This window comes from Natrix helvetica, assembly GCF_964273705.1.
Source record: "Natrix helvetica genome assembly, chromosome: Z".
Lineage (NCBI taxonomy): Eukaryota > Metazoa > Chordata > Lepidosauria > Squamata > Natricidae > Natrix > Natrix helvetica.
In genome coordinates this window covers 31,197,111-31,214,767 of record NC_138554.1, presented here as the reverse complement: position 1 = coordinate 31,214,767, position 17,657 = coordinate 31,197,111, and the positions used below count along the sequence as shown (strand labels likewise).

The following is a 17,657-nucleotide window of genomic DNA, read 5'->3' as shown; positions in this document are numbered from 1 at the left end:
AAATAGGCAACACATTTCTTATTGCAGATTTAAATTTTGCAGTTGTGATTCAGTGTACACTTGGACAGTGTACACTTAGGAAACCTGGTTTTGAGCATCAATGAATGAAAATGTGATAGCTAACTGGCTGATATTGGCATCCAGATTTTTTCCCCATTTCTCATTACCTTAGCATTAAAAGAGCACGGTTAAAACCAAAAGAGAGGAAAAGGATTGAATTTTCTAACTGCAACACACCATTTTAAAATTTGTATTCTAAGGTTACCTTTCATATCTATATCAGAGATGGTTTGAATGGCACAATATATGACTCCAAGTAAATAAATACATAACTGTCACTTATATTATCATGCTGCAAATTTCATGAGACCCACATAAAGGGATCTCAACATTTCAAACTCACTCTCACATGGAAAGCAATATTAAAGGGATCTATACATAAGGGAATAGTCACTCTAAGTAGTTTTGCTGGGGCTGATATAATTCTTCAGCTTGATTACCAAGGGCATTGTACTTACCAACATTGTTAATAAAATGTACAGATGCACAGAAAAACAGTGGCTATGTATATCATCTAGGATTGAGCAAACTTCTATATTTTAATGTCCATTACAGTTTATGAGACATGAACACTAGGACTTCTGCTGTTTTTGAAAAGAATGCCCAAATTTGTCTCAATTATTTTCATCAGGAAATGTAAACATTCTTTTTTCCAGGATTATATGGAATTTTTATGGGAAAATGCTATTAATAATTTATATTTATTATAAACAGAAGAATCAGTAATAGGCAACTTCTTACATAATCGGAAAGCAAAGAAGTACGACGAGGTATCAGGATAACAAAATAACAAAGTTGGAAAATCTTGGAGGTCTTCTGATCCATTAGTCCGTTGGCTGTCCAAACTCTTCTTAAAAACTTCCAATGATGGAGTACTGATGAGCAATGATGAGCAGTGATGTCAATTGGATCTCTCCTTAATAATTTCCAGGTTCTGGAAGGAAGTTGTTTCACTGATTAATTGTTCTAACTGCCTGCAAATTCCACTTTAGTTCTGGGTTAGTTGTCTTGTTGATTAGCTTCCATCCATTGCTTCTTGTTCTGCCTTCAGGCACTTTAGAGAAGAGGTTTACCCCCTCTTAGACTGCTAATATGTCACCTCTAATCCTTCTTTTTATTAAACTAGACTTCTCCAATTCCTGCAACCATTCTTCGTATATTTTAACCTCCAGTCCCCTAATCATCTTTGTTGCTCTTCTCTGCACTCTTCCTAGAGTCTCAACATCTTTTTAGTATTATAGTGACCAAAACTGGACATAATATTCCAAGTCTGGTCTTACAAAAGCATTATAAAATAATACTAACTATTCACATGATCTTGATTCTATCCCTCTAGTAATGCAGCCTAGGACTATATTGGCTTTTTTGAAGGTGATGCCACACTGCTGGCTTACATTTAAGTGGCTGTATGGCAGGGGTGGGTTACTCCTGGATCACACCGGTACGCCAGAAGGGGTTTGTCAAATTTACCATACCATTTAGAATCCCTTCATCCAGTGAGACAGTACCAGAACGCTCCCTCCCACCTGCCCCCCCTCACTCACTCCCCCTGCCTGCATGGTCACCACTCTCTTGCTCGCTTGCCCCTCCTGTCCACACCATGCTTGCCCCGCCCACCTGCTTCCTTTGCCCACCCAGCCAAGGCTCCGAGGCTGCAGGTGGCTGGGGAGGTGGGGGGGAATGCTGCCTGTCTGCTGCCCCCTCCAAAAGAAACCAGGTGGGGCCTGGGATGTTCAGCAGCCCACGCACCACTGCCATGTGACTGCTCTGGGGGCACAGCACTTGCCCAGACATGGCTGCAGAGGCCATCCAGCAGAGTGTTCTGAGGTCAGTGAGTTGGTGGGGAGATTGCGCTGGACTGGAGGTGGAAGGAAGGTGGGACATCGAGGCCACCCTGGGTGCCTGCAATGGGACGTGGCAGCTGCTGGGCAGCTGCTCCTTTGTGCCCCATTGCAAGCAGCACTTGGCTTTCTCCTGCCTCTCCTTCCTCTCCAGGAGTCCAGGTGGGCCCTGGGTCAGTGAGCAGCCCATGCGCCGCCATCATGTGATGCTCTGGGGTGCAGCCAGAAAAGATCTCTAGGAGAATGCCAACTGCAGCTGGGAGTGTCTCCAGGTCAGTGGGGTGGTGGAGAGTTTGTGCGGGGCTGGACTGGAGACAGCAGGAAGACAGGGGTCAAGGCTATGCCCCTCTACCGGTGAAAAAAGAATATCCTGCCATCCCGGAACTGCACCGTGAGGTAAAGGAAGCAGGTCTTGGGAGAGACTTTCTGTCCCCCTACAGAGAGCCCATGCCAAAAGAGAGGAGGCGGGCTGGTTTGAATGTGGGTGAAAAGGCAGTTTAGTGGCCCACCTTCTTTGCTAGTTCAGGCGGGTGGAGAAAGGAAGTATGCAATAGCTAAGAGCGAAGGTGCTCCCTCTATTTATCACAAGCCTCTTTTCTTTCTCTGCCTGCCCGAATGAGCAAAGGAGGTGCTGTCCTCAAGCTGCCAGCTCCTCCACATTCAAAGCAGCCCGCTCCCTTTTCTCTCCTGGTATGGGCTCTCTGGAGGGGGAGGGAAGGTTCTTTCCAAAGACTGGCTTCTTTCCAGAGTGGCAGAGATGGCAAGAAGCGGCTGCCAGTGAAGCCTCAGCGATAGCAATTGTCCTGCCACAACATGTGTCTTTGGCTAATGGGTGGAGGCTAAAGGCAGCTGGGGAAGGAACTGCACACTATGAATGTGTAAAGGAGAAGTTACATATGTTGTATGTGCCGAGACTTAAGTTTAATTTACTTTCAGTAAGAGCTTTAGTAAATATTGGATACACAGTAACATTTAAAGGAGATGAATGTCTTAAAGAGAAAGCCAGTAAAATGGTTACTGCTAATTTAAAGAATGGTTTGTATGTAATGCCTGATGAAAGTGTATTTAATTCTGCGTATACAAATGCTAAACCGCATGATGAATGCATACATTTGTTACACAGGTGTCTGGAGCATATTAACTTTAAAACATTACAACAAGCGGCTAAACTAGTGGAAGGAATTAAGTTGAAACCATGTACTAAGTATTTTAACTGTAACGTTTGCAATAAGGAAAAGAGTAAGGCTAATCCTGCAAACAGGCTGGACGGCTTTAAGAGAAACCTCTAGAAGTAGTATTTGCAGATTTGATAGGTCCGATGAAACCAAGTATTGAGGGTGCACATTATGTGTTAAGTATTGTGGACCACTATTCCAGGTATGGGTTTTGTTACTTACTGAAGGACAAAATGGAGACATTTCAGCAATTTTGCAATTGGATAAAGTTTGCTGAGAGAAAAACAAAACTTAAGGTAGTTACCATTGTAACTGATAATGGAACTGAATTTGTAAACCAAAGTTTCTAAACAATGGTTAAGAAAACGAATAGAGCACAAACATACTGCACCATATAGACCTCAACACAATGCATTTGTGGAAAGGAGAGGACAATCATTGCAGGCAATGGTAAGGACAATGTTATCTGATTCAGGCTTACCAGATAAACTAAAAAAATGTGATTATGGATTGAGAATGTGAAGTTGTGTATAAATAAATACATTGACAATCCAAGAGGGGAGAATGTTAGGGAAGTAACACTAGTCTTGGCTTGGCAATGTATATAAGCCATGATTGTAACAAATGTATCTGTTACTTTAAATGCTAGAGAGATGTAATTGGATGCTAATTGCTTTAAGCAGCCATAAAAGGAGGAAGGAACTATTATGGTTTCCCCGGATGACTACTGATGTTCCTGATTCTCCTGATTGTTCCTGATTGTTACTGACTGTTACTGTATGAACTTTGTATGGAGAGAAGACCATGTATTGGATAGTGGCTAGTCTGTAACTTAGTTACCTGTCTACATGGTGAATTGTGAGTTGAGCAACTGTAACTTCAACGAGTTGTAAATAGACTGTATATACTTCAAGACTGCTTATAGTCTGTTTGGAGACTATTTATCCTATTTTTTGTTACGCAAGTAAAGCTATTCTTTGTTTTACCTTCGGTGGCTGTGAGTAACTATTCAGCAACATATTTGTTACTATCTTCTGCTGCAGAACGCTAGTCTCCTAACAGGGATAGACTTAACAACCTTGATTGTCCTGGCGGCACCCTGGCGATAGCAGCTGAGAGAGGGAAGGAGGGATTCTGAGAATTGAAGTCCACAACAGGACTTCCTACCCGAAGCCTGGAACTGACTGCCCTGGGTTGTGTTCCAACCACCACACCCACTTCTGCTGCTGCAGCCACCAGAGACTCCTTCCTCACTGCTGCTTTGTTTCGGGCTAAGAAGCAGAAAAAAAGAGAAGCTCCACTCTCACTTTCCTCAGCCTATGTGTTATTCAGGGGGTGGGGAAAAGTGCCCCTTGGCTTTTCCTCCAGGAGGATCACCGCGTATCCTCCATGGATGGAAGGTTGAAGGGGTGACTGTAGGTGAAGAGCGCTGAGGGTTTTGTCAGCGTGAAAGAAAGACTTCAAAGTCAGTGGAGGTGGCATGTGGCTGGTGTGCCTTGTTCTGACTTTCCCCAGGTGCAAAATGCTTTAAAAAATAAAGTTTTAGTTTTTTTGGGAGGGTTGTAAAGGGTTAGGGGTGCAAGAGTCTTGTAACTTGACAGCTTTAAGACTTGTGTGCTTCAAATGCCAGAGTTCCTCAGCCAAAATGACTGGAGGAGGAATTCTGGGAGTTGAAGTCCACAAGTCTTAAAGCTGTCAAGTTTGAACATCTCTGGGTTTTTTTCTAAAGGGTTTGGGGTGCAAGGGTCTTGTGACTTGACAGCTTTAAGACTTGCACACTTCAAATGCCAGAGTTTCTTTTTTTTTGCAAGAAATTTTTATTAAACAGACAGCACAAAAAAATCATCATCTTACATTACATCTTGTAGAAAGTGTGTCAATTGGTTACAATTAGCTTTTGTGCATCTCTTCCACAGTCATTACTTATATTCATATCTAATGTCAAAGAATCTCCTCTTCTTAAAGTGAACGGACCTGTTTTTCTTCTTTGACTTTTTCTTGCTTTATTTTTTAATTTAAGGATTAAAATCTCCTTCTCTACTCTAACAAAAATCTTCTATTATTTGCTATTAAACTCCATTTCAGAACTTTGTTTCCCTAAATCTAAGACAACATCAGAGAGTGAAAGGAAGCAATACTGCTACTCGGAGGCTAGAGGCTAGAGTTTCGAAAATCACAAATTCGTTCTTGCTTCTCCTTTGATTTCACTGTCTTTGTACTTCAAAGTTCTGTAATTAAAAGTGATAAGAACCAAGGGCACAAAGTGTTTAAACAGCTGTCCTTTGAGAGCCTTATCAGCACTAGGAGAGGGGGGAAAATGGAACCTCTTTCTTGTGAAGATTACAAATGATTTTGTGTTTAAGCTACATGTGTGTGTGTGTGAGTGTGTTGTATTTGTGCTGATAAATAAATAAAGGGAGACTAGTATAGATCCATTTCGAGCTATTTAGCTCTCATCAGCTAGCCATACCCTTACTGGGATTTGAACCTGGGCTGTATTACATATTAGGCAGGAGTCTTAGCCACTAAGCCACAGGCTTTCCTCCTTTATCAGCTGAGCCAGGGAAATAGGTATGTATTTGTGTTACAACCCCTGGTTATGTATGTATGTATGTATGTATGTATGTATGTATGCACATGTACATGTTTGTACATGTACATGTATATGTACATGTACATGTATATGTGTTGCAACCTCTGGTATGCCCAAATTTGGGAGGGAGCTCACTACTCCCTTTTTCTGTCCTTTGGCTCATTACAGAAAACCATCCAGGCAGAAAACCATATTTTTATTTTCAATGTTGCCTTTTTATATTTGTGTTGTATTTGTGCTGATAAATAAATAAAGGGAGACTAGTATAGATCTATTTCAAGCTATTTAGCTCTCATCAGCTAGCCATACCCTTACTGGGAATCGAACCAGGGCTGTATTGCATATTAGGCCAATGTAATTGCCACTAGCCACAGGTTCTCTTCCTTATCAGCTAGGCCTGGGAAATAGGTATGTATTTGTGTTACAACCCTTGGTGATAAGGAAGAGAGCCTGTGGCTTAGTGGCAATTACATTGGCCTAATATGCAATACAGCCCTGGTTCGATTCCCAGTAAGGGTATGGCTAGCTGATGAGAGCTAAGTAGCTTGAAATAGATCTATACTAGTCTCCCTTTATTTATTTATCAGCACAAATACAACACAAATATAAAAAGGCAACATTAAAAATAAAAATATGGTTTTCTGCCTGGATGGTCCTCTGTAATGAGCCGAAGGACAGAAAGGGGGAGTAGTGAACTCCCTCCCATATTTGGGCATACCAGGGGTTGTAACACAAATACATACCTATTTCCCTGGCCTAGCTGAGAAGGAAGAGAGCCTGTGGCTTAGTGGCAATTACATTGGCCTAAAATGCAATAGAGCCCTGGTTCGATTCCCAGTAAGGGTATGGCTAGCTGATGACAGCTAAATAGCTTGAAATAGATCTATACTAGTCTCTCTTTATTTATTTATCAGCACAAATACAACACACACACACACATATGTGTGTGTGTGTGTGTGTGTGTGTGAGAGAGAGAGAGAGAGAGAGAGAGAGAGAGAGAGGGAGGGAGGGAGGGAGGGAGGGAGTGTCTTGAAAGCTAGAGTAGCAGTAATTTACAATTTGGAAACATGGATCAATTTTCAGAAGAGGAAACTTTAACTTGCAAAATATTTGGGATGCAATTCAAAATTTATTGGAGGTAACTGGGAAAATTGAGAAGAAGATAGAGTTTATACTAGAAAAAAATGATGGGGATGGAGCCTTAAAAATTGAAGAGAAAAATGAATACAAAGAAAAGTAATGATTTATTTGTGGAGTGAAAGTGGTTGAAAGTGAAAAAAATGGAAATATGGAAAATGGAATTTGATGGACTGGAGCTCTACCCCAAATCTCAAGGCACAGAAGAAGAAAGAGAAAAAAGGATGGTTTTAAGGAGAGAAATCTTATCAGAAAAACTATTGACAATCAAAGATAAATTAATTAAAGTAGCAAATGGAGGGCACCGAGATTACCTGAGAGATGCAACAAGCAACATGGTGCAGAGAGATGTCCATAAATTAAACAGAAGATTAACTTCACAAATGGCAAAAGAAATAAGACTATATGCCATCTGGAAGGATACAGGTTGATATATGAAAGCTGATAATAAAAAAGTAGCTAAGTTTGGTGATTAGTAAGTAAGAATTTAGTAATTTTTAGATTGCTTTCTTAAATAGTTGATAATGGTAACAAGGTACATATTTATGTTGGCCGGAGGTGAGGAAGTTGGATATAAGTAATAAATGATTTTGTTAACAAATATTAATGATAATAATAATGAAATGATAAGAGATATAGTTAACGACATTTATATGTAGTGGTTTAATATAAGGAATTTGGATATAAATTGCAAAAAGTGACTTAGAAAAAAATCTTAGAAATTTTGTTAATTAATTTTTATTTTGAATATTTTATAAAGGTGTAATGTTATTGGATATATGAAAGTTGATAACAAAAAATTAACTAAATCTTATAATTAGTAAGTAGTAATTTAGTAACTTTTTGATTGTTATGTTAAATAAATAATCGATAATGACAATAAGACATATATATGTTGGCTTGATGAGAAGAAAGTGGATATAAACAGTAAAGGATTTTCATAAATGATTTTGTTAACAAATATTAATGGCAACAAGAATAATGAAATGATAAGAGATGTAGTTATATGTGTGTGTGTGTGTGTGTGTGTGTGTGTGTGTGTGTGTGTGTATGTATATGTATATGTATGTACTGGTTTAACATAAGAAATTTGGATATAAATTGCAAACAGTGATTTGGGAAAAAAGGTTTAGAAATGTTGTTAATTAATTCTTATTTTGAATATGTCATAAAGGTGTAATGTTATTTGATATATGAAAATTGGTAACAAAAAACTAACTAAGTTTTATAATTAGCAAATGCCAGAGTTTCTGAGCCAACATTTTGGTTGCTAAATAAGAACATTGTTAAATGAGTTTCACCACATTTTATAAGTTGGCCATGCGCACCCGATCAGGGCTTTTTTTCTTGTCTAAAACCTTAACATTTTTTCACCACTGAATTTCAAGTCTGTTAAGATCCTTCTAGATCTTAAACCTGTCTTCTAAAGTGTATTTGATGATGCCAATTATGTGTATTTGATGAATTTCCCTTCTATCCCATCATTTAAATCATTTTGGAAGAATCTTTTGCTATGAGATGGATGGCAAATAAATGAACTTTTACAATTTTTTAAAAAATGATATAAAAGTCTAAACATTAAAAATTATAACAAATTTAAAAATTATAACATTCAAAAATCTAACCTTTTTAAAAAATTGAAACTCCTATTTTTACTTAATGTTTAGTTAAAATATGTTAGTAGTGGAGGGCTATATCCTTTCATGCTGAAGTAATACTTATTTTAGCTCCTCTCCTGGCTAGTTTTGAAATTTAGCTCATTTGGTGGCTAGTTTTGAAATTCCTTACCTTCTTCCACATTGCTACCATTTTAGGTTGTCACTCTGTTGTCAGCACATTCCCAGTTTCCCAGCACAGCCTCCTTTGCAATACTGCTAGACCAGAAATTCTCAGGCTGCTCTTTAGAAATTGTTTTGCATCTAGGCCTCTTAACCCCAATATTTTGTCCTACAGTGACCTACTTGGATGCCAGGTTAGGTACTGCTGCCACTAGTACTCTACTCTGCCTCTGGTTTCTCTGTGCCCTGCAGTTGGCCATGGCTCCACCACTGGTTGCTCTACAGTGCCGTGGGTGCTCTACTCTCACTGGTTGCTCTGCGTTACTCTGGGTGCTGCTGCCATTAAGCTTCCCTCTGCTCAGCCACTGTTTGTTCACCCCAGAATCTGCACTTCTCCACTCTGAGCTCTTTATAGACATTTATGATTGTGATTTTTATTCTGAAAGTTTACCCAAAATGTTCCGGGGTACTTGCAATAATGGGAAAGAGCTAGAATTGTAAAAGAGTTCAAAATAACTTCTGCTGATTGCCATCTTTAAAACTACAAATAGAAGATATTATTATTATTATTACAATCATGATATTATGATTCGATTAGAATTTGAAAGATACTAGGCATATATTAGTCTAGGGACTGTTAAACGGAGGATTTGTCTTCTAGACACTTCCAGCTGACATACTTTAATTAATGACATCTGCAGCATTAACATTCTGGATCAAATTGGGTGGAAAGAGACTCTTGGAAAAATATATTCTCTCAAGTAACCTGGTCACAAATACATAAAACTTTAAAGGTGACCATCAGCACGTTCAATTGCACCCAGAAATGATAACCAGTGCAACATGTATTAGTGTCTTTTTGTAACTACTTACTATTCATTCAACTGCATTCCAGTTGCTAAATGTAATTGTTCATTCTTGGAATCTTCCCAAACTGGAAATCTCCATTAACTCACCACCAGATTTTCAGATGAGGAACTAGCCTATGGAACTGTTGTGGAATACTCTTTGAAAACATTGAAGCACCATGTTCTTTAGACACACATATATCCACCACTGATACCAACATTTATCGTGGTGGTGGTGTTTGATTTACTTCATGTAACCCCATAGAAAATAAACTTGGAAAAAGAGCAATCATACGTGTGTGTGTGTGTGTGTGTATTTATTTATTAAACATATACATCTTGTAAAATATAATAGAATAACGGAAATTCAGAAGGATTTCTAGAAACTTCTAGAAATTTGCTAATGGCAGTAATTTAGTAAAAGCTAAAAATACGGCGTAATTCAAGGTTTTGGTGTAATTCAAGGTTTTGGAAAGCAAATTACCCTAATTAATAGTTTAAAAGCTGCATTTTTCAAAGAATTTCAGAACTGAACATCTTTACAAAAATCTATCAACATATTAAATTTTGAAGTCTATAAATTAATTCCTAGATTAATCTTATTCAGTTTAGTTCAATTAAGATACGTAGAAGTTTGTTATTGTAATTATTCAATACAATTCTGAAAATAATTATGATTTATTCATAGTTAAGTTTCCTCATGAGTAAAATACCATTAATTTTAATAGGTTACCACAAAGGAGGAATGTCTTTTATTTTTTAATCCTGTTATATTCCCATTGTTGTTGGCAAGTGCAAGACACAAATGATCAAAGGGATAAAAATAATTTTTCACTGTAGGTGAAAGTTCTGCTTCTCCTCATCTTTCTCTCAAAGGATCTTTATCTACTGAAATCTTTTCTACATTCAACAAACTCTGTATGAAATTACTACTTTAATTTCATTGCAGAGGTTGAGCTACATCAATAAAACTTCAAATAAACAATACAGAAATATAGATATATTTCACAAACTAAAAATTGCTATCACTTTTAAATTTTGTTTTTTTAAAGTACAGTAATTGATAAATTCTAAAACTTCAGAGAAGAGATCTATAAGTAATTAGCATAATCTAAGATTCAACCAAAGCAGAATGAAACATTACTTTCACTCTCAGTCTTGACATAAGCAGTTGAACTTGGAATAAAACTATTTGCATGGAGACCATAGGTTGCCCTTTGTGATGTTCTGCTGATAGTATCTGCCTGAATTCTTATGTCAGTTGCCTGGAGATAAAAGGCATCCATGGTAACCACAGGTTGCTACTACACAACTGAAGCAGCAAACCTTTACAGAATAAGTTCATAAACCTCATCCTTTAAACTTTAAATATTCTTAAATTATAGTTCATTCTTTTAGTAAGCTTGTAAGAGTTTGGTTGTGTATATTTATTCCTTTGTGTTTATATAATCTCTGTTCTATGATTCATGTATAATATATTATTATGTTTAAAGCTATTATTGCTTAACCTTTCCATCTTGTCAAAATAGTTGCTTTCAAAGCCATGAATATAGACTATTACTTGTTTCCATTCACTGTTTACATCCAGGAACAATTATCACAACCCAAGTGTTTTTTCTCCAGTGGGAATTATTTCATGTAACCCCAGGGAAGATTACCTTTGAATAACAGCCATGCATAAGTGTACATATAATATAAATTTAGTAGGAGTGCAAATGCAAGTTCTCAATGATACAAGAAGGAAAGCATTAAAAAATAAATGTGCAGAATCTACTTGATAGTTAAATTTAAAGAAACTGATATCATGAAGGCACGTTTGCACTGTTATAAATTACAGGTTAATTCTGACATTTCTGCTTAGAAGTAGCTGGCTCTGAATTTGATAAGATTGACCACCAGTAAGTGAGTATTATAACTTCAGTGTTACTTACTTCTTTTTGAATAACTATTTTCTAAAATATTACATAATCCAACAGGATCAGCTTGGGAGTATCATGGTGGAAGAGAGAAAAAATAGGATCTTTATTTTTCCGATTTGATCATATCAATAGTACCATTTTTGCTTTCCTTTCAAAACATTTTAATGTAACTTCAGTGGAGATTAAAGCAAGAAGCAAGTCATTATTTCAGAAGCCCACTTAGAGAAAAATCTTCCCAGATCATCAAAGTAAGGGCAGACAGAAATATAATTTCAGAGATCTAAAAATATCCCTATGTACATCTAAAGATATGCATTATTGGTTACAGTGGACTGTTTTGAAGTGAATGCAATCAACCAATTTTCTTTTATAGGCAACCAAATAGTGGTAGGCAGTGCACAACACAGAAAATGAAGTGTTATCCAAAACATTCATTATTTAATTTAATTTAATTTAATTTATTTGATTTCTAGACCACCCCCTCTCCCCGAAGGGACTCGGGGCAATACTTGTGCAGCTTGATTTCCAGTCACAATATAGATTGCCCAGTGCCACAAATTTCAGCTTTCTCAGTTCTTGAACTACACTTCAACACCAGAATTTATCTGAGAACCAACTTTCCCACTAATTGGAGTCAATGTGGCTATTGTGATCTGTTCTAGATAAGCTGTAGATCAGTGGTTCTCAACCTTTTCTTCATCACAGACCCCTTTAAATACATTTTATGCCTCCTAGACTTACCTCAAGATTTCTTCAAACCTTCACAGACTCCCTTTGATGATGTTGCAGCCCCGCAGGGATCTGTGGATCAGAGGTTGAGAGCATAGATCACAACTCATGATCATGAACTAAAAGATTAAGCTGCATAACAATGCACCACAGATCTATCCGGTGACAAGTAGAAAGAATATTGTATGAATATAATAGGACTGACTTTAAGCTAACGGGATTATAAAGGAGAAACACTTGAAAATAATCTTATAGCACTGCTCTTCCTTTTATAGGGGCTACCAGCAGTTAAACTCACAGAAGTGAAGTAGCATCAAATGAGTTAGTGCACAAAGGTAAGATGAGAGTGAAAAAAAGTAATTACAAGGAACACTTGATTACAACAATCCAGTATTTCAATCCTGAGCTACCTATATTTTCTACTATTGCATTTAAATAAATAAAGATTCTGGAATTTCAAAATAAATTCAGATTTAATCTCCACAAGCTCATCACAACCTTAATGTATCTGTGTGCTCATCTAATACAAAATACCTCCATGTTAGGTATCCCATTTTTAAAGGAAAATTTTGGACTTCTTGTTCTGAATGGTAGCATTCAATTTCCTTTCTGTCCCTACCTTTCAATTGGCTCTTGAACAATGTCCACTGTAGCACTCTAGGGATCTGAAATCAATTTTTAAGATGTGTAGTAATCATTCTAGCAACTGGAAATCATTTTTGTCTCTCATATTGTTATTTCTTCCTGTATTTGTTTTTACTGCTTTTCAGTGAAGTCTAATAATTCCATTCCTCCATTACCTTTTTTGATATTTATTTTATTAATGTATGTGTGTGTATCATAATCATGATATACATATCAATATTAATACCATAGTAGCATTAGTTTATGAATCTTAAAATGTTTTCAATACATAATTATCCTTTTAATTTTTTTTTAATTTCTAACCTCTCTTTCTGTTAGTTAGCCATTGGTAAAACAAGTCCCATGTTAAGAAGTTTTATTATCTTCATGATCACTATAAGATATCATACAACTGAGAATTAGTGATTTGATTATGGCCTCCTTTAATAAAAGGAGCTCCATCCTCACAGTTAGTAACTGGCATTGTTGATCAAGAACGTAAGAAACTCTCTAATTAGTTTGAAGTATATCATTCTTGGCAAGAATCCCCAAAAGCAGGAGGTTTCAATGTTCTAATGGAAATTAGCCAGTGGCCAGCAACTTGCTACAGCTAACTTTTTATCCTGATCTAGGTTTGCTACTTCTGAAATTGCCGTAAAGGGAAGCAATTACACAAAATGGATTTATAAAAATCACTATGGACTGATGATTTTTTTTTTTACCTGTGGCATTTCTTGGACTTACCAGTATTAGCTGATTAAACACCCAAGAAATCTTCAAAATCCCAAAGGTTCAGTAATATGATTAAAGATGGACACCAGGACAACAGAAAATCAGAGCCAGGCAAGTGCTACAGGATTTATCTTGGTGGGTTTCTCTATTGACCAAAATAACCAGAATGTTCTTTTTGTCATAGGGCTGTTTATCTATTTGTTAACATTAGGAGGGAATCTATCCATCATTACATTGATCGTTATAGATCAGCGTCTCCAAACTCCTATGTACTTTCTCCTTGGCAATCTCTCTTTTGTGGAGATCTGCCACACTTCCACTACTGCTCCTAAAATGCTACGGAACCTCTTGTCAGGGGACAAGACCATCTCCTACATAGGATGTGCTTTACAATTGTATTTCTTTGGTACTTTTGGAGGAACAGAATGTGTTCTTCTCTCAGTTATGGCATATGATCGTTATGCAGCTGTTTGTCACCCCTTGCACTACACTCTGCTCATTAACCAAACAGTACGTCGACGTTTGTTGGCAACCTGCTGGATTATTGGCCACTTCAATTCCACTATTAATACAGCCATGATCTTTTCCCTTCATTTCTGCCATTCTAATAAAATAAATCACTTTTTCTGTGACATTCCTCCCTTACTACACTTATCTTGTTCTGATATCTTTGTTAGCCAGATGGTGACCTTCACCATCTCTGGCGGTATTATGATTGTGTCATTTGGCCTAACTCTTCTTTCCTATGTTTTCATTGTTTCCTCTGTCCTCAAAATCCACACTGCTCATGGTAGGATGAAGGCATTTTCCACCTGTGGATCACATCTCACTATTGTGAGCATTTTTTATGGCACTCTGATGTACACCTACATAAGGCCTTCCTCTGCTCACTCCGTAACAGAAGACCCCCTAATTTCAATTTTATATGCCACCATTATACCATTGGTCAATCCTTTGATCTACAGCTTTCGAAACAAGGAAGTGCAAGGGGCTTTTTACAAAGTTCTTGCAAAGAGGAGGTCATAAATGTAAGTTTTAAATTTTGCAAATTTTTGAATGTTGAGTCCATACAAAATCATAAAAATAATAGATGCAAGGAAAATCACTGAGAAGTTTTCTCTGTGATTATTTGTAATAATGTAATGTAACTAATAATGGAAGTAACTTCCATAATTGTTTTTAAAATTGTGATAGATAACAGAAACATTCACCTGTCTTCTTCAGACATTTTCATTTGTTTCACAAGAATTCATAGAACAGTAACCTGGATTAGCAATCTGTCATTCATCTTCAACCGGAAAGGGAGTTTTTATTTATTTATTAACTTTTGGATTATGGATAGAGGCCAAGGTTATTATTTTATTTTCCATAAAGATTCATCCTGCTTTATCTGAGTGGCTTTTATTAACATATAGAAAATTATGAATATGTAACCCAGAAGATTGGTTTTGTTATGTAGCATAAGTTTTCCCTCTGGTCCGTTTCGCTAGGGGGCACTGTGCTCGACCTGATTGGCTGACTGTTTGACAGCCAGCATATATAAAGGGCTGTCAAAGCAGAGCTTAGCTGTTGCCTGTTAGCTGAAACACGCGAAATGCGAAGTGCCGCATTTGGCACCCTGTTAGCAATAAACTGTTAGCATTTGTTAAGTCCTGGCTTGCCTCCATTTGTCCACCCATGTTCTCCCAGCTAGAACATTGGCGACGAAGGTGGGATACACAGACAAAGCCTAGGCAGAGCTGTGAAAGTCACTAACCTACCAGGTGAGTCACTGAGAGCTGAATTCTCTCAGGGAATCACTCGACGAGAGGTTGAGTAAGTCACTTGCCTACGAAGACTGCCTCTGGTTAATTGACAAAGAAAGAAGTTACATCAGAGATGGCCTCAATGAACACACTAGCCGCTTTCAACATGACCACAGAGTCTTGGGGCTCATACATTTCCCGTTTTGAGTGTTTTTTTAGAAGCCAACGGCTTTACAGACCTAACTGAACAGCAAAAAAGGCATGTTTTTTAAATTTATGTAGTACAGAGATGTTTAACCTGGCGGAGACCCTGGTTGCCCTGCACTCTGTCCACAATGTGACCTGGGATGTTTTAATGTCCAAATTAAAAAATCATTATGCCCCAGTGCTGTCCCGCACAACACGCAGATTTGCTTTTTATAGAAGGGTTCAGCTTGAGGGAGAGTCAATAAGCGACTATGTGGCTGCTTTACGAGGTGCAGCTGTTCATTGTACATTTAAAGATTTAAATGAAGCCCTGATAGACCAGATTGTGGGGGGTGTTAGAGACCTCTGTATACAGCGTCGCCTGCTGGCCAAACCTGAACTCAACTTACAAACAGCCCTTGACGAAGCCAGAGATGTAGAGCTGTCAACAAAATCTACAGAGGAAATCCAGAGATTCTCAAAGCCCCAGCCCGCAGACAAGACCACTGAGGTGCACCATGACGATGTTCTTGATGACACCGGGGCCATCAGAAATGATGAAGTACATCGCCTACGGGGTGAGAAATCCAAGGGGTGAAAGGGTAAGGCTATGTCCCGAACAAATTGCCCCAGGTGTGGGGGTAGGCACGATAGAGCGGACTGCCGTTTCAAAAATGCATCCTGCCTCCGTTGTGGGAAAAAGGGCCACTTAACAAGGGTTTGTAGGGTGACTGCGCCTTGCGCAAGTGCCTTAGAAGGGAACTCTCCCAGCAACAGCCAGGGTTTCAGGAAACCCTCCAATTTTGGTAGGAACGCAAGGTTCAGGAAGCAGGATTCCTGTTTTGCAGTCAGTGAGGACAGGGACGAGTCTGAAGTAGATCAGATAGATCATCCATGCCCCAAGGGGTAAAATATTCCTCACCATTAGACTGGAGGGCAAAACCTGTCAGATGGAAGTACACACTAGCTCAGCCGTGTCTATCATATCTTGGGCAGGAATTAAGAGACTTGTGCCAGACATCTCCCAAGCGAGATTAACACTGTGCCCTTTAAAGTTGAGGGATTTTCAGGGAAATCCCATTCCAGTACTGGGGAAATTTTTCTGTAGGGTGTCATTTAAACAGTATCATAAGAGGCTTCCTCTTATTGTAGTCAGGGGTCCCAGGCCAAGCTTGTTAGGGTTGGAATGGTTTGAAGCCCTGGGTCTAGCCATAATGGGAATAGATCAGATTCAGACCACTCCACACCTTGACATGCTAATTAAGGAGTTTCCCGAAGTTTTCGGGGAAGGATTGGGTAAATATACTGGCACCCCCATCTCATTTAACTTAGATCCCCAGGTACCATCACGGTGTCTAAAGCTGCTTAGGGAACCTTTTGCGTTAAAACCCAAAGTAGATGCAGAAATAGACAAGTTATTGGCCCAGGGGGTGTTAGAGCCTATTGACCATGCCCGTTGGGAAACTCCCATTGTCACACCAGTTAAGCATGATGGCTCTGTGCGTATCTGCGCTGACTTTAAATGTACCTTGAACTGTGCATTGCAGCAGAGCGCATACCCTGTGCCAGTGGTGCAGCATTTGCTGCACTCCCTGGGTCAGGGAACCATATTTGCAAAGCTTGACCTAGCTCAAGCATATCAGCAGTTGCCTGTGGATGAGGCAACTGCTGAAGCCCAGACTATAGTTACACATAGGGGCGCATTTAAGTGCAACCGTTTACAATTTGAGGTCAGGGTAGCACCTGGACTATTTCAAAATTTGATGGAAAGGCTGCTACAAGTGATACCAGGTGTCGTTCCCTATTTTGACGACGTCCTGGTATCAGCCCGTTCCCTGTCCCACCTTATGGCCCGTTTGCGAACCATACTTCGGCATTTCCGTGGTGCTGGTTTAAAGCTTAAAACGGCCAAGTGCCAGATTGCAGTCCCCAAGTCAATTTTTGGGTTCTTTAGTGGACAAGAAAGGGATCCATCCAACCCCTGAGAAGGTGCAGGCGATTAGTCAGGCTCCTCCACCTACAACCAAAGCTGAGCTTCAAGACTTCTTAGGTCTGCTCAATTTTTATAATATTTTCCTGCCTCACAAAGCGTCTGTTGTGGAGCCCCTCCACAGATTGTTATACCACTCAGCGAAGTGGGTTTGGGGCAAGAAGGAAGCTACAGCTTTTGAGAATGTTAAAAAGTTTTTAACTTCTGGGAGTGTCCTGCACCAATACGACGAATCCCTCCTGGTGATTCTGACTTGTGACGCGTCCCCTTATGGGGTCGGAGCAGTTTTAAGCCACTGTC

General features: G+C 38.7%; 1 protein-coding gene across 1 annotated transcript; it reads left to right on the top strand.

Annotated features, from left to right (window-relative positions):
• Positions 1 to 13,514: 13,514 nt before the first annotated feature.
• On the top strand, positions 13,515 to 14,462 carry LOC309401383 (olfactory receptor 5G29-like; the record flags this gene model as incomplete). The annotated part of the gene is made up of 1 exon (XM_081970453.1): positions 13,515 to 14,462. The coding sequence occupies one exon, from the start codon at positions 13,515 to 13,517 to the stop codon at positions 14,460 to 14,462; it is 948 nt and encodes a 315-aa protein (XP_081826579.1).
• Positions 14,463 to 17,657: the final 3,195 nt, after the last annotated feature.